The sequence below is a fragment of the Manis pentadactyla genome, chromosome 5 (assembly GCF_030020395.1).
Source record: "Manis pentadactyla isolate mManPen7 chromosome 5, mManPen7.hap1, whole genome shotgun sequence".
Lineage (NCBI taxonomy): Eukaryota > Metazoa > Chordata > Mammalia > Pholidota > Manidae > Manis > Manis pentadactyla.
The window spans coordinates 18792865-18819096 of NC_080023.1; the positions used below are offsets into that span (position 1 = coordinate 18792865).

The 26232-nt window shown below is 36.4% G+C and overlaps 1 protein-coding gene across 4 annotated transcripts in view; it reads right to left on the minus strand.

Moving 5' to 3' along the window:
- The window catches only part of PPARGC1A (PPARG coactivator 1 alpha), a 620182-nt gene that overhangs the window by 102522 nt on the left and 491428 nt on the right, over positions 1-26232 (minus strand). The window contains exon 1 of one of the 4 annotated variants that reach the window (XM_036921005.2): positions 8342-8468. The exons of the other annotated variants lie outside the window; for them this stretch is intronic. Within the exon in view, the coding sequence (XP_036776900.1) occupies positions 8342-8404 (63 nt within the window). The 5' untranslated portion in view covers positions 8405-8468. Of the gene's footprint in view, positions 1-8341; positions 8469-26232 lie in introns of those variants that run through there. 4 annotated transcript variants of the gene reach the window in all.

The window sequence follows — 26232 nt, forward strand, 5'->3', positions numbered from 1 at the left end:
ATTAGACAACAAAAGAATGGTTAAATCTGTTTTGTCTGATGCTTAATTCTGCCATATTTGTGCATCTACAGACATTTTCATTTACCTTAATTATTTCAGGTTAATTCGTCTATAATACAGTGAGTTATTGGTTAAATAACAAATGTTCAATAGGATTATTTTGCAATATTTTTACTGAAACAAAATAAAGCACATCATATTTATTAAATTTGGTACTATTTAAAAGCTTAAAACCTCAATGACTTAATAGTTCACTTAGTAAGAAAGATATTCTATCCTCTAATGAAGTTAGTGAGGGCCAGAGAAAACTAAAGTACACAAATTATTAAATTGAAGGGAAAAAAAACTATTAGTCAAACAGTTTCCCCTGGTACTTATTTCTAGAGCATGGGTCCTAATGAGCTTAACTTTCCTTGATTTTAGGAAAGAAAACTGTATTTTCAATTAGTCTCAAGATAGAAGAATTAAATAAGTGAAGATTCTTCATTTCTTTTTCTTTTTTCTTATCTCTCCAGATAAACCTTGGAAAGATTTTGATTATTTTGCTTTTGTTTCTGTTCTAGATTTTTTTTCAGTGCTTTGATATTTGAATTTCACTCTGCAAAGCTAATGTGTATGTATATCCTAAAATTGTGGGGATGTAGAAGAAAGGAATTCTCAGCTTAAAAAGCAATTAGCTTAAGGTCTAAGCTAAATTTTGAGATGACTTATATGAAACCTTATTTTACCTTTGTGGGCCAAAAACAGGATTTTTGAAGAAACATTTTTAACCAAGAGTGACTAAGACTGACCTCCACATTTAGCAGCTCAATCAAAAATAGATGTCAAATGCAACTGGTAGGATTATAAATGGGTACAAACTTTTCTAGAGGACAAGCAGACAACATATATCAAAAATGTTAAAAATGGGCATCCCTAGAGACCCAGAAATTCTACTTCTAGAAACTGAGTTTAAGGAAATAACAGAGGGATGTGTGCAAAAGTTTTTGGTGAAAGGATAGTCAATGCTACAGTATTTACATTATTGAAAACTTGAAAGCAGCACAAATGTCCAATGGAAATGGCCTAGTTAAATAAATTATAAGTATATAGTCACATACATATATTCATGTATATAAATATATAGTCATATACATATACATTGAATGTATATACATACATTCAATGCTATGCTAAAAACTGATGTAAAATATTAATGGCTTAATGAGCAAATGTTCAAAATGTTCTAAATTTGAAATTATGTTTGAAAAAACTATAATCACAACAAACTTACATAAAAGTATACACAGAAAGAAGGAAGAGAAGAGAAAGGGGAACAAGGAGAATATATAACAAGTGGTTAACAGTGGCTCACAACATTTTGTGTTAAATGTTCTTTGTGTAGATGTATGTGCCTCTCTATCATTTTTAAATTTTCTGTGATAAACATGTATAACTTTTATATTCAAAGAAGAATGAAAACCATTCATTTTTAAAAGAAATACAGAGATTCAGACTTAACACTTATGCCTTTTTAACATACAGGAATCTAGCTAATAGAAATAGCCCCTGACATACAATTTAAGTCTCAAAAATTCATCATATATTTAAAAAGAAGCCATTTCTGTCTATCTTCTAATAGCTACTCCACTCAGGATGCAAGGTTTTTGAGTAACCTTGGGAGAACGTAGTGCCTAGTACTCTGAGAAATCTCCTGAACCCTGAGTTACAAGGAGAGGAAGCTCTCAACTACTATGAGCTTGCCTCAGAGGTGGGCCCCAAGATGCCACTACCATTTTCATTTTGTTTCTCAACCTGAAATTTCATCAGTTAATTTAAACAAACCTTCCACTCAAAAATGTAATTATCTTCAGAAGGGTTTAGGGAGCTTCAGTTATTTACACAAAGGCACCTATTTGTTAATCATATTTTTTCTTCCCTTCTAGCATCTCATAGAATTCAGAAGCACATATGAAGGGAAAAAAAGTAGTAACTGTTTTCCGAATGGTATGACTAAACTATTAAGAAAATCTCTCAAGAAGAGATTTGTACTGACTGGGGACTAGGAAAGGGCAGTCCTAAAGGCTTAGGGAGGACCTGTTGGAGATGTGGCTTCTACTGGAGATAACTGAAACTGACAGGATGAGGCAGGATGAGGAAACCACAGTCCAGGTTTCAAGCCAGTGACTTGCAACTGAACTTGTGGAGCACAGCCTGTTCCCAAATGTGGTGCCACCTGGGTCACTTAGCCCTGTTCTTAGGCAAGAAGCTCCTTCTGGGCCCTCCAAATATTATATAAGAGATTGACCTTTCTCCTTCCATTGGAAGACTATCTCCATAAGAATGAAAACTTTGCTACTGACCACTTAGAGTAAGAGTGCTCACAGTTGCAGGGGCCTTTCCTGTAAATCACTCCTCCTACACTTGGGTGATCATTATTTTGACCATTAAGGATGAGAAGGCGAGTAATGTGGCTGGAACCAAGGACATCTTCATGAGATTGAAAGTGATTACCAGGGGCTCAAGTCTATCTGATAGATATTTATCAGCAAATGGAAAGAAGATGACGAGAGGAAGACCATGGTGGGAAGAACAGGATGGCAGAAAGAACATGGGTCTTCATTCAACTGTGCACTAGCCCACAATTCAACTCTGAGCAGTTCACTTACTGATTCTGAGCCCTGGTTTCCTTACCTGTCAAAGGAGATGGCCAGATTCAGTTATACCTAAGACCCCTGCCACCTCTCCAATGCAATGATATGTCTGCCTTGACAGAGACAAGCAACTTGGGAATACTTCTTTGCACAGGGTGAATCCAATTCTTGTGCTATACGGAGGCACCAGAAATTGGGGAGGATGTACAAGAAAAGTAACCAGTGCTCAACTTCACTCAAAGAGCACAGCTTGATCACTTTCCTTCCAGTATGGACATGTAACTTCTAATCATTCCAGAAAAAGAATCCAAAAGAACACATTTTGGCTGTGAGAAGACCAGCTTCCATGAACCTGGGTTTCTTACAAACTCCAGAGAAACAACAAGCTTTCACCTTGCTTATCATTACTTCTATTAAGTAGCACAAGTCACGTGTAAGACCAAGTTCCTATGTGCGTGCTAAGGATGGAAAACACACAACTGATGTTATAGTGACTGTTTGCTTAGACCTGCATGTCAATGCAATTCAACACACTAACATGTGATTGGGTTTTACAACTGGTAAAAAATGGTGTTACCCAGAAAAAGAAAATTTAGAAAAGAAGATGTGCCTTAAATTTAGGGTTTTGTAAATAGGAATAAAGCCTGTATCATCTAAGAGAATAGCTTAAAGTAACTTTGCCTCCTAATATGGGAGTACTCCCCTCCTAAATAAAAAGCTCATCATATTTTGTAAAAGGAGATTTACTTCTTTATAATTGATATAAATCAGCTGAGATCTTGCTGTAGGGCTGGTGGGAGAGAAGAGGGTCATATGCCTAAAATATTTTATCATGGCATTATTAGCAAATGTATTAAACCAAGACTATATCACAGGATAAATAGTGGATATACTACTGGGAGTTACATGGTTTTCTATTCAGCTGTTTTCTTTGTATATACAACCCTATTTAGCAGGAAGTAGATGATTTGTGCTTCAGAGCTATCTAATAACACCCAGCTTGGAGATTTTCCTATAGGGCTGAATGAATAGCCATAGGCACGCTAAATTCCCTAGTAGAAAATTTATAGAGAGAGCCCTGTTGGCAATGGAATAAGCCAAGTAAGACCAGGTAAATGACAAACCTTGGTAAGGACAAAGCCTTGATAAGCCACCAGCTACTCTCATACAGTGTTGGATGTTCAAGCAGTATTCACTAGCACAACATATTTAACTTCACATTTTCCTGCACCCAGAGAAAAGAAACAACAAAAAAACTAACATAAGAAAGTTGGATTTCTGTGCCTGTGAAACAACCTCCAAAAGGCAGTTTACAAGTTTTCCTTTTAAACACACCAAAAGCTGTATTATTCTTCAAGGAGCTCAGGTTGGGCTTTGCCCAAATGGATGATCAGAAAGGATTCTTTTCCTGCCTCTTTTTAAAACACAAATCTCTGACAACTCCTGAGGTCTAACTTTCTACTATCCATCTTAGTCAATCCATTTCCATGAAGGAACCTAAACATAGTCCACATCTAACCTTTTACACAGCCGTGCAAAGCAAGTGAGTGGGAACTCCACCTCAGCACTCTGCTGTGGGTATTTTCAGACTGCTCTGTCTTCTCTATGGTTTAACCTATGTCGGCTATTACATAAAGACACAGGACAAGAGTGCTTTGCTGAGAAGTACCTTTGCATCGCAGCTGCTAAGGTACCATAGTTGAGCTTTGTTACTTGTTTTAGGCTGAAGCAAATGAAACTGCAACTAATCATGTTCTGAAAAAAGAGCAATGTGCATAAAAATTAATGATCAATAAACCTATTAATTCCATTTAAACTACTATGGTTGTTGGGGCTTTTATACTTCAAAAGTATAGCCAAACACATCAATGATGATGAATGAATGAACTATTATACATGAAAATGTTGATAAATTCCCACAAACATAATGTGAAGGAAAAGAAGCAGACACACCAAAAAAAGTACAAGCTTTATTCAATTCTTCATATAAATAAGTGTAGACACAAGTATCTACCTAACTATGAACCTGGAAGTCAGGAGAGAGGGTGCCTTTTCTTGTGGCTGGGACCACAAGGGGGATGACTGTGGGAACAGGGCCACAGAAAGCCAGTTATAGTTTATTTCTTGCTGTCAGTGTGGGTTACATGGGTATATTTAGTGAGTGAAAATTCGTACAGCTGAGCCCTTGTGATATATGCACTTTTCAGTTTCATATTATATGTCAATAAAAAGTTTAAAATGCAAAGAGAAGAAAGAGAAAGGAGTCTTCCTAAATTATAAGTTTTAAAGTTTCTACCTGTTAAAAAAAAAAATTCTGAATGCTCACTGTGTCTCTGTAGAGAGGCCTTTAAATCACATAAACAGTCGTAGGGTAGGAATCAAGGGACCTGATGTCTAGGTTTGTTTGTTTGACCTTGGACAAAGCCACTTCAACTTTCTGGATGTCTTTTCTATCAAAAGATGGGATAGGATTAGGTATTCTCTGAATGTATGTCTTAAAGGAATGTGAAAGAAACTCTCAGCTCTAAAATTTTAATATTTTGCCCTTGGATTAAAATTAATTATTGAAGAGTGTCATTGACTTGGTTTGAAAACATGGCCCCTCTCTCTTAGGACACGACCTGTGGACTCAGCCCGTGCAGACCTACCACTTAATATCTATCTGTGAGAGCTACCCAAGAGAGCTACCCAAAGTACTTCACTTCATATTCTCATCTATGAAAATGGCAATAAAATATTTTACATGGTTGGTGTCAGTGCTAAAGAGATGTATATGAGCCCAGTGCTTGGCATATAGTAAGTACTCTAATAATAATACCTGTTAATCATAAATGAATCCTTAAAACTCAACTCAACATCAAACAACATTAGGGTATATTCATTAACTTTGGTCCTTGCTGGTTTCCTCATCTGAAGAAAGATCTAGAAATAAAGGAGAGCAGACTCCCTTTTGAAGGCTTCCTCTAAGCTGGCTTTCTGTAAGTGCCCACACAGAACCATCACCTGAGCCATCAGGATGCCAAGTGTCTGTTGGCTTCTCTGCTTACCTGAAGGAAAGCAAAACCAGCTTCATACTGGTCCTGACCTGGTTCAGCCTCTAAAGACACCAGAAGCAGCAAGTGCAGAAAACAGTTTTTGTTTCCATTATGCTGTCCACAAAAGTTATTTGAGCCAAAAGTCTTTCAAGAGTTTCTTTGTTAAGAAACAAGACATCCATATGGTGCATGAAAACTGACAAGATACGATGAGTTTGCAAATGCAAACCACAAAATATCCAATTGTGTCTTAAAATGATGGTAACTATGGGGGAAGAATGGAAAACAAAGCCCCAGGAGCAAAACAATTCAATATAAAGTCGATTTTGCCACCAGTGGCCTATCAACTAAATCATCTTAGCATTCATTCTCTTCTTGCAAGTTTGTGATCAATCATACAATCACTTTTTTAACTGATGAAATAACATAAAGGATACGTAATATTTTGTCTTAGATATTTAAGGTTTTTTCCTTGCAAGTAATCATTCTCTGTAATGAAATGCTGACAAGCTAGCATATAAACTGAAAACTGCTGTCCAGTATAGCAGCCACTACCCACATATGGCTACTGAGCATGAAGTATGTCTAGTCAAAATTGAGATATGCTATAAATGTAAACTATATAGAGGATTTCAAAGTTTTAGCATGAAAGATAGAATGGAAAATACCTCATTAATAATTTATATTGACTGTATGTTTTTATAATATTTTTAATATTTTGGGAAAAATTAAAAACCTCATTAAAATCAAATTTACTCTTCTAAATGTGGCCACTAGAAGATCTAAAATTACATATGTGATGTGCATAATCTTCCTGCTTGACAGTGCTGGTCTAAAGTTTTGTACTTACCCTCAGGTAAATGATAGTACACACACAAATAAAATTAATGAATTATAGAATCGGAGAACCTCAAAATGAAAAGGGGTATTAGAGCAGGGCCACAGCATACACAACTCCAGGGAGCATCATTCACACCCCAGTCTGTGAAGACTGATCCCTGAAGCTTTTCAGTATTCAGCTTGCACAGCCCTGTATTAAATGCTGCATAATCCACCCTCCCTATGTAATCAGGATGCCTGCCAGAATATCCCTGAGGCAACCCCATACATCTTTTCAACACCTTTCACACCTTTTCAAAACATATACGTAAAAAAAACCCAAAAAACATATATGTAATAATGAGCTGCAAAGTTATAAAGTGAGGTCTACCCAGTACTCTAGATTGGGAGGGTAGAAAATAGAGTTGATCATATTCCAAAACTCTAATAGGATGCAGAAGAAGGCCAGAGCCACACAACGTATGCGAAGTCCAAGATGTATACAGGGATGCAATGTTCTCAAGATGACTGTTTTCTTCCTGGAGACTAGAGGCATTTTTCAGAGGGTAACATTCACTTTAATTACAAAATGCACCTCCTCTCTCTTCCAAGGGAGAAAAGCCTGTTGTCGCATCCATAATGTAGCTTTAGTTTTTGATGCCAAAATGATTCAGTAAACACAGTTAGGTTATGGTATCCTATTTCTTATTCAGTACTCAAATTAATCTCAAGGCAGTGCTGGCATTAATTCAGTTTGACGCTTGTACTTAGGATTTCACGTAGGTGCCTTCATCCGATTCTTCTTTGCACCTAATAAAATCTTAATTCATGGTAATATATTTATTTCTAGTTCAGTTCATGTTAAGGAGTGCAGTACTTTACAGAAAACTAATTAATATCAATCATACATTATAACACTTTTAATGGTTCAGAGGAAAATCCTACACTGAGGGGAAAGATTGGATGAACCAAGGGGTCTTAGCCTGTCTTATTTACTCTATTTTTAGGATTTGAGAAAAAAATACTAAGCATTATTTCATATATTAATTTAATTGAAGGTGTGCATCATGGGAAGTCTGGGAATTGAGATCCGTGGTTCTGATCCCTCATAGGACATTGATTTGATGTGTACCAAGAGTGTAATTTACACTCTCAAAGACTGTTTTCCACCTATTTTGTGTAACAACCATATAATTTGCAAGTTGGTAAAGATATTTAAACTGAGATGCATGGCACTATTAACATAATGAACAACTTTAGTAATAGCAAGTCTTCTGCAATTGTTGGTAACAATTCCATTATTATGTAATGTTTGAGCAATGCTGATAGCATCATATTTTCTGGACTTGGACATATAGTCAGCGGGATCGTTCAAGCATGGTCCTTGACTGTGACATAAATGGTGTCCCCTGCAGTTGTGCCCTCACATTTCCATAAGGAACTATGTTTACAAGGCCTAATTCTCCCTCAGGCACAAAGAACTGAACTGGAGCAGTGATGATACAGCTCTGAAAATCTTTTAAAAAATAATAATAATGCAATAGGTCCCTTGAAACGCATGGTCATAATGTCTAGTCTTTCCAAATCAGGCATTAGGCATTTCATTCACCCTTTACAACAATTTCCCCACGTGGGCATGCTACCAGCAATAAATAAATAAATTAAATAAATAAATAAGACAGGTACATACCACTCTTTTTCTCTTTTTTTTCTTTGCCTCTTTAACAATCTACACACAAAACCTCCCAATCTAATATATCTTTTTTAATAAGTCCTGGTCATTAGAAATAAAACAAAAACCAGACCACCAGCACACTGACTCCCAGGTGCAGGATGATGCCTCTAGGTACTCACTTCGGAAGCCGTGTCCATGATCACCTCCAGACGCATTCCATTCTGCAGTGTGCATACTTGCATTGCAAGTTGGGGGAACACTCACGACAGGGGCTACACGCGCTACTTTTTAATTCATAAGGGCATGATGACGTGGAGGGCACCTGGGAGTCACTGCTCAATGAACTCCACAATAGGGCACAAATCTGAAACCCAATCTCAGCCAGATAGGGACGTAAGAGCAAATATATATACAGTATCATGTGCTTTCCAACAGCTCTATGTCTCGAGGGAGCTCTCTGACATCAGCAGTAGAGACAGGTGGTTCCCTTTCCAACTGTGGAAAATAAAACCCTATTGCAGAGGCACTAAGTAAATATAGCTGTACTGTAATTTTTCCTTGGTGCACTCTTCCTGTGATTTCTGCCCTGTGATGATACTTTATCCAACAAACCCATTCAGGACATTCTTCCTTACTAACAACCGACTAAACATTTGCAAACTGGCTGAAACTGGCATTGCCAATACTGGTAGAGGATTCTGCTGCTCCAGTTGGCAGCCCTGGGGTTTTCCTCCTCTCATTTATGCAGAACGGCTGTCAGGTGGCTGCTCAAACCTCTGCTGGAACATGTCACCCTCGTCCCCTGTTACTAATACAACCCAACAAAATGACAGACGCGAGTCAGACCATCTTAAAATCACATGCGTGGAGCAGGTCAATACCAATCATATCCAGTTTGAGTCTGAGAACTAAAATCAGCTGAGAAGTACTAAGCCTTTTGTGGCCACAACTATTTGCTTTTGCATTTAAGAATCACTAGCAGAAGGGCACCCTGTAACATGTTTATAAAATTACTTAATCCAACTTCTATTTCCCTTTCTGAGCATAGATACTTTTACACTCTGACAGCCGCTGGCTCTTAAAGCATTCTCCTTTTTGTTGTATCTCCTTAGAAACACAAATCTTGTTCCCTGGCAGCGGCGGCTCCAAGTGCTGTACCACATGCCCAAACTAGTTCTCCCTCGCAGCTTTAATTCACAGTAAGTGGCATGAAAGGAGGTCAACCCTTCTCAAAAAACACTCGGAGTTCTTTTCGACTTCAGAATCTATTTTGGAAAGCCACACTCCCTGGTACGTAAAGAGCGGCTTCCCATTTTGAAATTCTGGCTACACTACTGACAACTTTATGGAATGGTCTGCAAAGGGGCAAGCACAGGGTGAGGATCACAGTTCTGACTCTTGATCATAATTCTCGCAGAGGACTCAGGAAACTCTGTGAGACAAGCAAAAGTCAGTAGCTGCCAGCCCCTCTTCAAACCCCCAATAACCCTTTCACTTGAAAATGACTTAACTGCAGGCATACGTGTTACAGCTTTTTTCCTCCAAGGTGGTCACTGAATGCTTAACTCAATAATGCCATCTTAATCCTGAAAGTTGCCATAGTAACTTACCACTGTAATAAACAAGTCTGAAGAATGGGAAATGAAGCAACATACTCCTGTTTCCCCCTTTCTTCAACTTTTGAAGAACAAGGTCTTCTGTACTTCAAAAGTTCTTAGCTCTTTGAGCTAGAGTAAAGTAATAGCAATAATGAAATTATATCCCACATTTGGTGAATATTTCCTACATGCCAAGCACTGTGCGGAGTAGTTAGTTATGTGGATTACCTCATTTAATTCTTACACTCCCAGTAGAAGCAAGGACGATTACTGTGTCAGTTCTAGAGTTAAGCTCACTGAAGCTTAATGTGGCTAACTTTTCCAAAGGCAAAAAGCTGGTACGTGGGAGCCCTGGGATGTGAAGTCAGTCTTGTCTGACTCCTGGCATTTTTGTGCTCAACAGTCACATACTTAGACATCTAAGGGTCGCCCCACAAATCAGACAGGAACCACAACTTCATGTTCAGAAGCAAAGTGAAAAATCACACATCTAACTAAAATCACTAGGGTAATTAAGAAAAGGCAGGATTCCATCAGGAATGCAGCCAATACTGGTCACCCTGCTCTGGTCCAAAGAAGCCATACTACAAGTGTCTATGAAGGTGACTGGGCATACCATGTAAAAGAATCTACCTTTCTTTGTGGACCAACCTCTCAAGCTAACATGGGGTGTCTGACTTAGACCATTGAAGAGCACTCTTGGAGAAGGGGCCCTTATTATAATGCCACCTTCTTCCCAAACAGAAGTAAGACATCTTCTGAAGATGGGTAATGCAAATAAAGGCCAGGTTAGAACACATCTGAAGACCACATGGCAGACCACATGGCAAAGGTGTTTTCCATGCCACCAATGTGTTTCCATTCAAGTCTATTACCATATAATGTGTTTATCTCACTCTAGAACAGAGCTCCACAAATAGAGTTTAACCTTGACTCTTAATACTAATAACTGAATCAACTTCTACTACATATTGCATAGCCTTTGCTTAGAAGCATGGTAAACTATGAAAAGGTCACATAAGGTAGTGCCATTCAAAACTCATTGTGGTACAAGTTTCTGAAAGAGGGGCTAAAATATGTGATTTGGGAAACATAAATAAAACAAACTCCATGGACTGCAGTTCCAAAAAATTTAAGCTTTGAGAACTTTGTGCCTCTGGTCTTCAAACAATTATTACTGAAGTCCACAGCACCTGGGTCACCTGGTGAACTGAAGGGCTATCATTCAATATGGCCGAATGGCCCAGAATACAGTCAGAATAGGCCGCCTCCTCTGACACCCTCACACCTTCTGGAGCCTAGAGGTACAAAGACAAACAGTGATGGCCTATGGCCATTTGAAGAAGTAGGCATGCAATTACTAATTCTGCAAACCCCAGGCCCATCAACACCACCGCACCTACAAAAAAAAAATCAAAGCCACACTGATTATAACTGAGTAGTCGCATGCTTTTGATTAGGTAAGTTTTTGAGGTCTGATCCAAAGGTAATGACTTTGAAAAAAGAAACTCACTTCCTAAAAGACTATTAAGCCAAGCTCACATTCATGATCCTTTTCTAGGTATGCAAATTATGCTACTAGGAATGAACAGCTCAGAGCAGAATCAGAATTCAGATGGACGTGGGATACATTGGCTGTGAAGGCCTTGCACTCAGCAAAGAGTACCAAGGACACAAACATGACTGGGAAGCCATTTTAATACACTCTACCTCAATGCCACCAGGTAAGCTACTTAATTTCTGAGTCTTCATTTTTCCACCTAGAAAATGGGCTTAGCATGAGGATTCAACAGCATGAACTGAAGGCATGTAGGTAAGAGCCTTACAGGGTGCCTCACTGCAGTGGACACTACACAAATGCCATTGCCTTCATGTTGCAAGTTTCTCAGCTCCAGCTATTTCTCTCACCCCCTAACCTTTCCTCTCCCTCCCTTTCTACAGCATTTTAAAATAAAATATACGTAATAAGATTTCTGTACCTTTTATCCTATAGAATAGACATTAAGATTTATGAATATACAAACATGTATGGGAACCAGGGCTCATGTTTCCTCTCTGTGGGTGCCTTGCCCACATATAGAGGGGTGAAGGAAGGACATCTCTGCTCAGAGCATAAAGTGAGCCTCATAAAATGTGAAAGACAGGCATTTTTAAAGATCAAAGGTTCATGTGAAAGAAAAATCTTGAAAACTGAAATAGAAAAGGAAATGATTTTGGGATTTACTGCCAATGCTTAGTCATTGCAAATTTGGACAAATGTATGAGGGAAGATTCAGTGCAAATTGCCACGAAATGTATCTTTCATTAAATACACCAGTGACAGATAATGTGTACATTTTCCAACACAAGCACTACTTCAGGTATTTAAAGCCAAAAATGATCAAGGACTAAATACGAAAAATTGAAATTCTGAAAACTCAAAAACAGGTGAATGCAGTAATTTCCCACTTAGAAAAGAAAAGCAAAGAAAACCTGAAAGTTACATTATTCATATGTCCCCAAGCTTTCTTTGGAAGGCAGCTATGCTAACCACTATATGCTGCACAGCTCTAAACTTTCTTTGAATATCTGCATCATCAAAACAGTCTAGAAATGTCTAGAGTTTAAACTAAGTACAACAAATTAAACTTGTGATTCAGGAGAGAAAAAATATACTCTCAGAACCCATATATTGTTTTTTGATATATTATCAGTAAACAATACTACTTGAAAGGAGAACAGTAAAGAAAACATCATACCTCTTGGAAAATTACCCTCAAAAAATCCATCTCTTCAATTCTGGTCTACAGTCATTATTTATAGTCTCAGCAATAACTCTTTCTATTGAATTACAATTGATATATATTATTGGTATGTATTTGTATACAAGATAGCAACTTGGTATTTTTTTACTTTCCAAATGATCACAACAGGTCTAGTTACCACCTGTCACCATATAAATTTATTACAATATTATTGATTATATTTCTTATGCTGTACATTACATCCATATGATTTATTTATTTTATAACTGGAAGTTTGTATTTCTTAATCCCCTTCACCTATTTTGCCCATCCCCCCACCCACTTACCCTCTGGCAACTCCCAGCTGTTCTCTGTACCTGTGAGTCTGTTTCTGTTTTGTTTTGTTCATTTGTTTTGTGTTTTTAGATTCTACATAAATAAGTGAAATCATTTGATATGTGTCTTTCTCTGACTTATTTCACTTAGCATAATACCATCTAGGTCCTTCCCTGTAGTTGCAAATGTAAAGATTTCATTTTTAATGGCTGAGTAATATTCCACTGTGTGTGTGTGCCACATGTTCTTTATCACTCACTTATCAATGGACACTCAGGATGCTTCCATTATCTTGGCTATTGTAATAATGCTGCAGTGCAATCCTTTGTTCATTTTTTAATCAGGTTATTTATGTACATAGTTCTGTTATTGCATTGTATGAGTTCTTATAATATTTTGGATATCAATCCCTATCAGATAGATTGCCCCCATGTATCTTCTCCCATTCAGTAGGTTGCCTTTTCATTTTGTTCATAGTTTCCTTCACTGTGGAAAAGGTTTTATTTTTATGCAGTCCCCTTGATTATTTTTGCTTTTATTGCCCTTGTGTGAGGAGACAAACCCAAAAAGATATTCCTAAGATCAGTGTTGAAGATCTGCTGCTTATGTTTTCTTCTACAAGTTTTGTGGTTTCAGATCTTACATCTAAGTCTTTCATTTATTCTGAGTTTATTTTTGTATATGGTATAAGAAAGTGGCCCAGTTTCAATCTTTTGCATGTAGATGTCTAGTTTTCCTAAAATAATTTACTGAAGAGACTGTCTTTTCCCCACTGCATGTTTTTGCCTCCTTTTTCATAGATTAGTTGACCATAAAAACATGGGTTTATTTCTGTTCTCTCTATTCTGTTCCATTGTTCTATGTGTCTGTTATTGTGCCAATACCATACTGTTTTGATAATTATAGCTTTTTTAGTGTAGCTTGAAATCAGGAATTGTGATAATGTCAGCTTTGTTCTTCTTTTTCAAGATTGCTTTGGTTATTTAGAGCCTTCTGTGAATCATACAAATTCTAAGATTATTTGCTCTAGTTCTGTGAAAATTGTCATTGGTATTTTGACAGGGATGGCATTAAACATGGATTGCTTTGGGTAGTATAGACATTTAACCATATTACTTCTTATAATTCATAAATATAGAATATTTTTTCACTTCTTTGTGTCATTTTCAATTTCTTTCATCAATGTCTTTTAGTCTTCAGAGTATGTATCTTTCACCTCCTTGGCTAAATTTATTCCTAGGTATTTTATTCCTTCTAATACAATTGTAAATGGGATAGTTTTCTGAATTTCTCCTGATAGTTCATTATTAGTGTATACAAACACAACACAACAGGTTTCTGTATATTAATTTGTACCCTGCAACTTTATGGAGTTTATTAATTCTAATAATTTTTTGGTGGAATCTTTAAGGTCTATATATTTTTTTCTTGCATAATTGCTATAGCTAGGACTTCTAATGCTATGTTGAATAATAGTGGACAGAGTAGGCATCCTTGTCTTGTTCCATTGTCTTAGAGGTAAAGCTTTTCACTGTTGATTATGATAAGCTGTCATATATGGCCTTTATTATGTTAAGGTATATTCAGAGTTTTTATTATAAATGGATGTTGAATTCTGTCAAATGTTTTTCTGCATCTATTGAGATGATCATATGATTTTTATCCTTTTTGTTTTAATTTGGTGTATCATGTTGATTTGCAGATGTTTAACCATCCTTGAATCTCTAGAATGACTCCTACTTAGTCATGGTATATGATCCTTTCAGGGATATTGGCCCATAATTTTCTTTTTTTGCATTGTCTCTGTCAGGTTTTGGGATTAGGGTAATGATGGCCTTGTAAAATGAATTTATGTTTTCCTTTCTTTATAACATTTTTAAAAATATGAGAAGGATAAGTATTAGCCCTTCTTTAAATATTTGGTAGAATTCACCTGTGAAACCATATGGATATGGATATTTGTTTTGGGGGAGTATTTTGATATTGATTCAATTCCATTCCTAGGAATTGGTCTACTGAAATTGTCTATTCCTTCATGATTCTTGGAAGGCTGTATATTTTTAGGATTTTATCCATTTCTTCTAAGTTGTCTAATTTGTTTGCATATAACTTTTTGTGGTATTCCCTTATAATCATTTATATTTCTGTGGTATTGATTGTAATTTTTCTTCTTTCATTTTAAATGTTATTTATTGGGGCTCTCTCTCTTTTCTTAATGAATCTGGCTAAAGGTTTTTCTATTTTGTTCATTATTTCAAAGAACCACCTTTTATATTTTTTAGTCTCTATTTCATTTATTTCTGCTTTGATCTTTATTATTTCCTTCTCTCTACTAACTTTGGGCTTTGGTCTTCTTTTTCTAGTACCTTTAAACACAAAGTTAGATTATTTATTTGAGATTTGTCTTGTTTCTTGAGGTAGGCCTGCATCATTAACAATTTCCCTTTCAGAGTTACTTTTGCTGAATCCCAAAGATTTCAGGATATTGTGTTTCCATTTTTATTTGTCTCAAGGTATTTTTTATTTCCTCTTTAATTTTCTCATTGACCCACTGTTTTTTTTAAATAGCATACTGTTTAGTCTCCATGTGTCTTTTTTTTCCAGTTTTCTTCTTATAACTGATCTCTAGTATTTTTACCCTGGTAATCAGAAAAGATGCTTGATATGATTTAAATAATATTAAATTTATTGAGACTTGTTTCATGACCTAGCATATGATCTATCCTGGACAATGTTTCATGTGCACTTGAAAAGAATATGTATTCTGCTGTTTTTGGATGTAATGTTCTGTATATATCTATTAAGTCCATCTGGTGTAATGTGTCATTTACAGCTAATATTTCCTTATTGAATTTCAACCTGTTGTATCTACTATTGTGAGATGTTAAAGTCTCCTACTATTGTTATATTGTTCTCTATTTCTCCCTTTATTTCTGCTAATATTTGCTTTTATATATTTAGGTGTTCCTATGTTGGGTGCATTAATATTTACAAATGTTTTATCCTCTTGTTGGATTGGCCTATTTATCATTCTGTAATGTGCTTTTTGTCTTTTGTTACAGTCTTTGTTTAAAGTCTATCTTACCTGATTTTAAGTATTGCTACTGCAGCTGTCTTCTTATTTACATTTGCATGATACATCTTTTATCTGTCCCTTCACTTTAAGGGACAGAAAAAGTCCTTAGTCTGTGAGTATCTTTAAGTTTAAAGTGAGTCTCCTGCAGGCAGCAGATGGAAGATTTTAAGTATTCCTGATTTTAAGTATTCCTACCCCAGCTGTCTTTTTATTTACATTTGCATTGTATATTTTTTTTCCGTCCTTTCACTTTAAGGGACAGAAGAAAAATATCCCTTAGTCTGTGAGTATCTTTAAGTTTAAGTTCTATCCTGCAGGCAGCAGATAGAAGAATCTTGCTTTTTTTTAAAATCTATTCAGCCACCCTATGTCTTTTGATTGGAAAATTTAGTCCATTTACATTTAAAATAATTATTGATAGGTATATACTTAATGCCATTTTTTAAATTGTTTTCTGGCTGTTTTGTGTTTCTACTGTGTTTTTTTTCTTCTCTTTTTCTATTCTGTTATGGTTTGATTGCTTTCTTTAGTGTTATGTTTAGATTCTTTTATGCTTTTTCTTTCACATATTTACCAGAAGTATCATTTCTTTGTGGTTACTGTGCCATTCACATATAACATCTGTGTATCTATGGCACTCAGACAGTAACTTTAGAGTTGTCAAAGGCTGTAGAATGGACTTTTTTCTCTACATGAACTCTGCCTAGTAAGTATTAACTATTCAGTCTTCCTATCTTGTAAAGGTAAATAAAGCTGATCCTAAAAAATAAAATTGAAACTAAAACTCCTTCATAAAAGATCCTATTGGAGTCAAAGAACTATTTTAGCTCCATGATGCTAAGGCAAAGAGAAAAACACATATCACAAATCTCTCTAAACCTAGCCACATATGTGGGAAAATACCTGCAAATGTGTAGAACCACAAGATAAAAGAGGAAACAGCCAGCTATTATGAGTCAGCAAATCAACAAAAATCTACTACGTGTTTAACTCATATAATATTTTATAATGTTCTGCACTAAAAGTACTAGAGTTTAATAGTGAGTGGAAGGTCAAACTCACGATCAGTCAACATACTACACATGTGAACAAAACAACAGCAAGTGTGTTAAGGGAGAAGAGATTGGGATCAGTTAGGAGATTGAAAATAGATCTCATTAACCTTATAAACAGCCTAGAATGAGAATGACAGAAAGGCCCTATGAAGACTTTTAGAAGCCCCTGTTCCATATATAATTTAAAATAAAAACTATACTCATTACTAAATCACATATGTATAGAGAAGACCAACAGAGTTTTAATCATTGTCACAATAGTTGCTTTAATGATTACTTTAAGTGATCAAATGTAATAGTTTTTCAGAGGAAAAACTTTGGTGTCCCTGCAGGGCTTTGCTATGTGCCCTGCTCACTAGTTTACTGCAGCATTGGGTAATCCTCTGTGGGTGCCAACATTCAAATAATGGAAATAGGAAAACAGAGATGTGGTTTGTCAGGACCTTGCCCATTCATTCATGGACCATCCAGTGATAGTTCTGGGATCCAGAACAAAGGGTTGCATATGGCTGGAAAATAACATATGGATTCCTCAAGCTTTTAGGGGTGCCTGCTGAGACCCCAGAAGGATAAGAGAATTTCCTTTGAGATAAGACCAGTCTGGGGGTAGAACCAGGTTCTGACACTTTGTGACTCTCTGAAATGGGTCCAGATACTTAATTTTCCTGGGCTTCCATAAAATAGAGATAAAACCATTGTCCTCATGGAGAATATAAGGGTCAGATACCTAGCTTGGCACCTGGTAGATATTTGGTAAATGTTAGTTTTTCTCAGTACCGAGGGGACTAGAAAATAAAAACTCCTGGTGACAAATGATGAATCATACAATGTCCATTGTTGGCTTCTAAGGGAAATACAAAGAAATACAAAAGGTAGTGAGAGCCAAAATTTGGCCATCACCTGGTTTATGGGATCCACTGCTTATGTGATATTACTGAAAATCAGTCTTTAACCCATGAACTTCCAGGAAGTCATTTGAGGACCAAAGATACAAAATCAAAAGTAGTTTAGAATGGAAATAGGTGGATTTTAAAAGATACAGTGCAACATATAATGTCCACCATGTACCCATTACTATTTCAAGGCTTTATACATATTATCTTATGAAATAGGAAATATTATACTCCTTTAATTTTTTCAGGTGCAGAAACAAACACAAAGAGTTAAGGAACTTTCCCAAGTTTACAGATCTAATAAGTGATAAGGTTGGGACTCAAACCTGGGCAGCCTGGTTCCAGAGTGCATGCCCTTAACACCCTCTCCCACTAAAATGCTTCCCTCTGCCACCTGACAAAATTTTAAACCTTTACTCACTAAACTATGGCCAAATTTTGGATGAAACACTATAGCTACACAGTTGAATGACATCTGGCTCCTGGTCTCACAAAGCCCAAAGTTTAATGGGGGACAAAAGAATACATGAGTCTGGAGTAACAAAGTAATCTGTAGAACATAGTGAGGGTAACACAAAGAACAGAGAACTCCAGGCTGCATGGAAGAGAGTGAGGAAGGAGAAGCAGGTACTTCAGAGCTGAGCCTTTCTCCCACCTCCCTTTTTTTTTAAACCATTCTATAGTTCCTAGAATAGCATGGGGCATTCTCAGTGGAAATCACTGTTTGTCATCTTTGCATTATCAAGATAATGGTATTTTCCACTGATCTTACCAATATGAATAAAATAGAATCTATCATCTCAAGGAGTTTATGATCTTACAGGGACAGAGACATGAACTCAAATAATTCTAATATAAGTTCACATAGATTGTGGTGATGACCTGAAATCTTGAGATGACAGGTATGATATACAAATAAGATCCTGATATGATCACACCAATAAATTTTGATAGTTACCTGATGATCTTCCTATGGCCTACCAGTCTGATAGTATCTGATGTTAACTGTTGATAAACTGAGATAAATGATCATGAGTTTAACAAAGAAACACATGTTACACTATAATTAGTCAATAACTTTCCAATTGCAAAAAAACTTGACAGTGTCTACTGTGGACTAAAGAAATCATGATACGTGACTGTGAATTATTTCAAGAACTATGTACTAACATGCATATCAGTTGCTTCTAAAAAGCACCCATTTTAAAAGAAATGTGATCCTGGGGCTGTTCAGGAACTACATGTCCCCAAATATAACTAATTATAAACTGAATAATCACAAAATAAAAAGATGGACCACAAAGAAGTCATTAGTCATAAGGGTCCGTTTGCAAAGATACCAGTGAGAAACTCATTTTTTAGCAAGGAAAATAACTTAGAAAAAGTTTTTAAGAAATGAGAGAGAGAAGTCCCAGTGAAGAAATTTTCAAAAGCAGGTAGGTTTCTGGCTCCGATAGGTTTGCCAGACCAGGCTGAGAGGCAGCATGATACAAAGCAGAGCCTCATACCCTTGACTCTGACACTGACCCTGGCTCAGAGCCATATGGCCTGAGAAAAGACGTGAAGGCTCTCTGAGTCTTACAGGTTTTCTTACCTGTAGAATAGATTCACTGTGCCTACTTCTTAGGGTCTCACAAGGATTCCATAAGGATCGTAAAAGATAATGCAACTGATTGCTTATATGTCAACTAATAGGCTATGGTGCCTACTTGTTTGTTCAAACACTAATGTAGACGTTGCTGTGAAGGTCTTTTGTAAATGTAATTAACATCTACAATCTGTTGACGTATGTAAAGCAGATTTCCGTAATGTGGATGGGCCTCATCCAAATAGTTGTATACCATTGGGCCAAAAACTGAGGTTATACTGAGGAATTCTGCCTCAAGATTGTAACCTAGAAATCCTGCCTGAGTTTCTGGCCTGCAAGCCAGCCTGCCCTACAGATCTACAGATTTCAGACTTGCCAGCCCTCACAACCCTGAGAGCCAGTTTCTCCAGATTACATACTCTCTCTCTTCTTGTCCTTTCTCTCTTGCTTTCTCCCATTCCTATGTAATAAATGAGTATATAGAATGTAGGTCCTTTATCAGGAGTAGATTGACCAGCAAAATGTCCAAAAAACCCAGGAATGTAATTTTTAGTAATTTCAAAAGTAAATGAGGGATTCTCAGGTGAGGGGAAACATGAATAAAATGAGGCTTAAAGATGTTTAGAGCATAATCTACATGAAGACAAATAAATTGCCTTGTTTACAACTATGTCCATAGGTCTAAAATAGTGATGGAACAACTCAATAAATATGCACTGAAAATGAAAGAGTATTAGAATTCTACAGCTATGTAGAAGAAGGAAGGAAATTTTTTCCCTATTATTTAGTATCAATCTACACCATTTTACTTCTGAGCTAACAGAGCATCATGGAGAAGGCATGCATTCATTTATCCCTCTGTGCAGCCATCCATCCACAAACAATGATCTGCTGCATTCTGCAGGTTGTTCTAGCCTTCACACTGTGGAAAGACAAAAGTAAGGCTAGTAAGTAAGCAATGAATGAACAAGTCTAACTATGCTCATAGAATATACTGGAGCAAAGTGATTCAGAAGATGCCAAAGAAGTTCCAAGAATGGACACCTACCCTCTTCTGGACAGGATTCAGTCATTCATTCATTCATGCATTTATTTCCTAAATGAATCTTTATTAAGGTGAACTCTGTGCCAAGCACCATGCTATGTGCTGGGAATAGACAGTTAATAAACAGTATTAATAATGGCTAAATTTTATTGAGTGTTTACTATATTTCAGGCATTGTTCTAAGCCCTTTACATTTATTTATTAGCTGCCTTCACACCATTGGGAATCTGATATGTATCATCCATATCCTTTCCCATAAGACAATCATACAGGCATGAATTCGCATACCTACTCTTCAAAGAGTTATTGATCACCTACTGTCTAAAAGGCACACTGTTAGGCACCAATTTAATTAATACATAATCTCTGTCCTTAAATCTACTGGAAGAGACAGACATATCTACAAATAACTACAGTTTCAGGCTATGACTCTCACATTCTTACAAAGGCCTTGTCTTAAGTATAAATATGCCATCCCCAAAACTTCTCCACTTGGGAATATGATTTTGAACACAGCCGACAGAAATGTGTTGAGTGTTCTGGCCTATCCTTACACAAGGAAAATAACCAAAGAGAAATATTATTGATATGCATGATAAATAGAAGTTAAAAATTGTATTTAAAGCAAATGTCTTTTTCATAAGTAAGGAGTAGACACCATGTTAATTGCAGCTCAACATGGTCTAAACCTAACACAGGACCTGGGTGTCAGTCAACATTAGTGTTTTCAGTTACCTTCCAGGCACTCATGCCAGCACAAAACATTATTTCTCAAGATCTCAATGCTAAAAAGCAACCAAAACCAAAACAATGCTGATACAATGATCTTGCCTCATTGATAAATAGCATGAATTTGTCATTGATTAGCAGCAACTACATATTTTGACAATTTCTAAATGAAGCCCTATATATAACTGTAGTTTTAATTACTGGAGAAAACTGTAACATCCACCTACCTTCATGACTCCTGCTAAGTCTGACCATGGTCCTAGGAGGTTCCACAGTCACTCAAAAAGTTTCCAGCAATGAGTAAACATTTTGTACCTTTAAAGAAAAAGACCACTTCTAGCCAGGAAATAAAAACCTATACCTTGGAAGTGAAAATTATGAGACGGAGAGAGAGAGATAAAGAGTCAGAGAGAGAGAGAGAGAGAATGGAAGAGTTGGGGAGGGAGCTGTGCACACTGGGAGAAAGCAACAAAGGAAAGCTAGACTCTCAAATCGAACCGGAGGTGAGATTAACTCAACAGGCAATATGGGTAAATAGGAAAGATTCCTCTGGACTAAAGTACAATAGGTTGTTTGGTTTCTTTGGTACTTTTCATGACTCTATTTTTTTGATGTTTAAAATGTATATCCTATCTATTTCCAAAAATGGAATTCCGGATGACATACAAAGTTAGACATATGAAAGAAGACAATGAAAATGAAAACCAGATCAAATCGGGCTAAAAAGAACAAGGAAGTCATGTTAGTATATACTTGGAATGTACTGCTTTTTTGTAACTGAGCTCTGAATTTAGCTCTGAGTTTCCTGGCTGTTTGGGCAAAAAGCAAATGTGTTGGGTTAAATAAATATTTGTTACCCAACAAAAGGAAACAGGACTTCCTGACTTCTGTAGTTCAACTGTATGCCTGCCCCCAACTCCTGGTGCTCAGACACCAATACCTCTTTTTCTTCTATGTTTTTCTTTATAGCATTTATCAATTCACTAAATTATATATCTTTTGATTATTTTTCTGTCTCCACTAGAACATAAAGTTCATGAGAACAGGAGTCTTTTTTCGTTTACTGTTTTATTTCAAGTATCTAGAACAGTGCCTGGCACATGGTAGATTTTACACACACACACACACAAACACACACATATAGTAGTAAGGAGAGATTTCATTCTCAATACTAAATTCTGGGAGAAATTTATCATGAGGTCCCCTAAATAAATTACACCAGACTATGAGGCTATGTTGGAGTGGGGAGATAATGGCCTGACAATCTGTGACCAGCATAAACTAAGAGGCACATGAAAATGTGTAGTAACAAGGGAAAAGAATTTGGAGCCAGAAGAGATAGGTTTAGGTATCAAGTCCACCTCCCCACCACTCTGTACTTTCTATCAGGCAGCAAGGCATACTGGTGGGTCATACAGATTCTAGAGTCAAGCAGCCTGGTTTTAAATCTGTTTCCATAAGTTTATAAGCTGTGTGACCTTTGACAATTTACTTAGCCTCTCTGTGCCTCAGTTTCTTCATCTTTAAAATGTGGATAATAACAGGACCTACCTCAAAAGATTACTGTAAGAATTAAATGAGTTTATATCTGTAAATCAACTAAAACATTGCCTGGCACATAGTAAAATTAAGTACTGGCAGTTAATTTGAACTTGTGCCTCTTATTTGCAAAACATGGATAATGACTACCCTTGGCATATACGTTAATGTGCTTAAGTTTTTTAATGCATGATTTGTTTTTTATTTTCATGGAAGTAGCATATGTTCATCATAAGTTTTTCAAAAATGCAGAAAGATAGAAAAGTGAAAGTAAAAATCTCCTATATCCCAGTAAACAGTGACAACCACTATTAGCATTTTCTTGGATAAATTTCCAGATTTCTTTCTATACTATATCCACATATGTGTTTATGAAAATATAGTTTTTAAACAGACTTAGACACAATATACTGCTCTGAAACCTGCTTTTTAAAAAACTTATCATGCACGTTATCTCATACCAGCAAATAAAGATTTACATCATTCTATAAAATACCTGCCCTGGTATTCCAGTCTATGAAAGTGCCTTGATTTATTTAGCCAATACTCCATTCACAGACAGTTAGGTTGTTTCCAATTTATGAAAGTGCTTTGTAAACTACAAAGTAATATACAAATGTTAGCTATCATCACCATTATTTTTAAAATAAATATCTAGACATTGCCATTAAACTCTTGAAAGGTCTTCTTTCACTATTTCTTTAACTCCCTGGAAATGATGCTTCGATCTAATTGTATTCACACCATCATTCAAAAAGCATGGCATTTAGGGATTCCACATCTGAACAGGGAAGGCATATGAACTAATAAATCAGAACTAGGGAAAGGTGTTGAGAAATATTTCCAAGAGCCCATTTCTTAGTACAAAGACTGTGTACTTTTTCCTGGCACATGACACCACCTTCACTCTCCTTTGCTTATGCACCGGCTTCACTCTCTGATCACCACTATTGACAGAATCTGCCCATGGCTTCAGAATCTTTTCTGACAATAAATTCCAAGTAACCATTATGAAACAACTGGAACAAGCAGAGAGATGAAGGTATTTGCTCACCCCATTTTGAGGATTTAAGAATGAAACGTGCAGCTACCATGCAAGGTACACATGTAAGTGGCAGATTTTGCATCTCTGTTAACTCACATCACTGCCCCTCCTACATTCTGAGATCTTGCAGATTAGAAACCACTTCCTGTGCTTCTCTGGAGCCTTGACTTTACCTAATAGCATGTCTCACAAGAGAAGATGCTTAATAAATGTTGTTCACCTGTGAGTGAGCAGTTGAAAGAATGTCTGAAGTTCTTGATCTCAAGTATTTTATAATCTCAAAGATTAATAACTGAAATTAAAAGTACAAACGTATTTCCTGAAAATAAAATCTTCCATATTACTTCTGGTAGGATGGAATTGGGTAGGGTATCCAAATGCATGAAAACAAGTACTTTAGAATTGCTACTCTTTTTTTACCATAATTTTTCTCTATTAATTAATGTTGTGACTTAGAGTAAATGTGCATGGCAGGACACAGAGGGCCCTGCTGATACCAATATTACAGAAGAAGATGGTGTGTGCATTGAGATATATTGCAGACATACTACTTCCTGGCTCAGGTCCCAGCATGAGTCGGATGGATTCAGCTTATAAAACTCTGGCCTTTCACCTATTCAAGACTACAATTAACTTCTCTGTGAGTTTCATTCATTCAACAAATATTTCCTGCATACCTAACCTGTACTAGACAGTACAGTAAGCATGAGATTTGGGGAGGGCCAACCTGACAAAAAATAATAATTTAAATACGAATAGATTATACATAAACATTTGAGATCTCTTAACAATGGGTTTTCCTGACAAATACATTAATCATGACTATCAAAGGCAGAGCTTATATATTTTTATCTCCTCATATTAAAATAGGAAATCAATACACTCACCAGGAAGATCTTTGTATCCTAACATGGAAGTTAGCAAATAGATTTCATTGTCTCTTGCCTGTTCCAAAGATTTCATAATGGCTATAAGGAATTCATTGTTCAAAGAAACTTGAGCATGAACACTGGGAAAAGTTCTGCAAGCAATGAGTGATGTCTGCCATAACTAAAGAGTAGGACGATTGGCCTGTGTGTCCAGAATTTGCCATTCCTATTATATGTTTCATACTGACCCTGCCCTCTGTCCTGTGCTGTTCTCTCTGAATAACTCTATCCTATTGGTTCTTCATGAATTATTTGAGGACCCACCGATTTCATAAACCGTGACCCAGCATGGTTAATACTGAGTGGTGCCCCATCCACACTGTGTCATCCAGCACTTGATTATACGGCAAGCTTCATCCTTCTTTAGTTTCTTCATTTGTTTGTCTTACTTTTAAAATACAATCATAAAGCTCCTTGAGGGCAGCAACTTTTCATCCTCATTCTTGTTAGTCTCTATAGCACTAAGCACACTGCTAGCTATATCAAAAAGCTTTTGATATAGTTATATCAAATTATACTTCTGACATAACAAAAAATTCTTTTTTGATATACTCAACCAATACTTTTTATATGATGGCATGGAGAAAGGATCAGTCTCACAGCCCTGAAAACCTGGCTTCATGTACTAGTTCTCCACTTACCACATGCATGACTTTATATACATTTGTATCACTATTTTGGGCCTCAGTTTCCCCATCTCTAAAATAGAGAGGTAGCAATAGAAAAACACTAGGGCCCCAAATCAACCTGCAGTCAATGATTCTACATATCTCATAGGATACTCTGCTTCAAGGAGGAATTTTGCAGTTTGAAATTTCTCTTTTCATCTAATACAACAAGAGGTTTTTTTTCTTTGAAAAAGAAGTGAATTGTGAATTCTTTTGAGAGGCAGCTCAGCTTTCACTCTCTATTCTAAGTTTTCAATAAATGAATGGTGATTCTCTCCTGTTACTTCAGCCCTTAAAAAGAATCCACCCTCTTACTAATAGAAAATAGGATTTGAGTGATGGCTCTTACACTAATTGGTCAGGAGCCCTAGATAAAATATTGTTATTGACAGAATGTTCACCCTTTTCACGTGCTGATAAGGTAGCTTAGTGGAGTGCATAGAGAGTAAATGGAAGACAAAGAAGTATCTGAAACTTGAGTCAGATTGGAAGAATAGAGTCTGCACTGTAAGGTCCTTGCTAATAAGAGACCCTGCTAAGAGGATATAACAGAAGCCAACGTTCAACAAGATGATGGGAATAAGAAAGCAAGAATCAGCAGTGGTGGGTGAGAGGCTAAGGGAAGAGCAAAGATCCAAATATCTGACTTGCCCTGTTTGACCCTTGAGGTCTACCTAGGATCAAATGTAAATGAAATCATGTTAGCGACTATCGTTTTTAACTCAGCCAGATGAGTGGTATGCAGAAAGAAATTCAGTCATAATCTGTCAAAAACTATCTATTGATCTTAAAAGATCAATCATAAAATGTTCAAAGGAGCATCATAAAGATAATGGTATGGGTTAA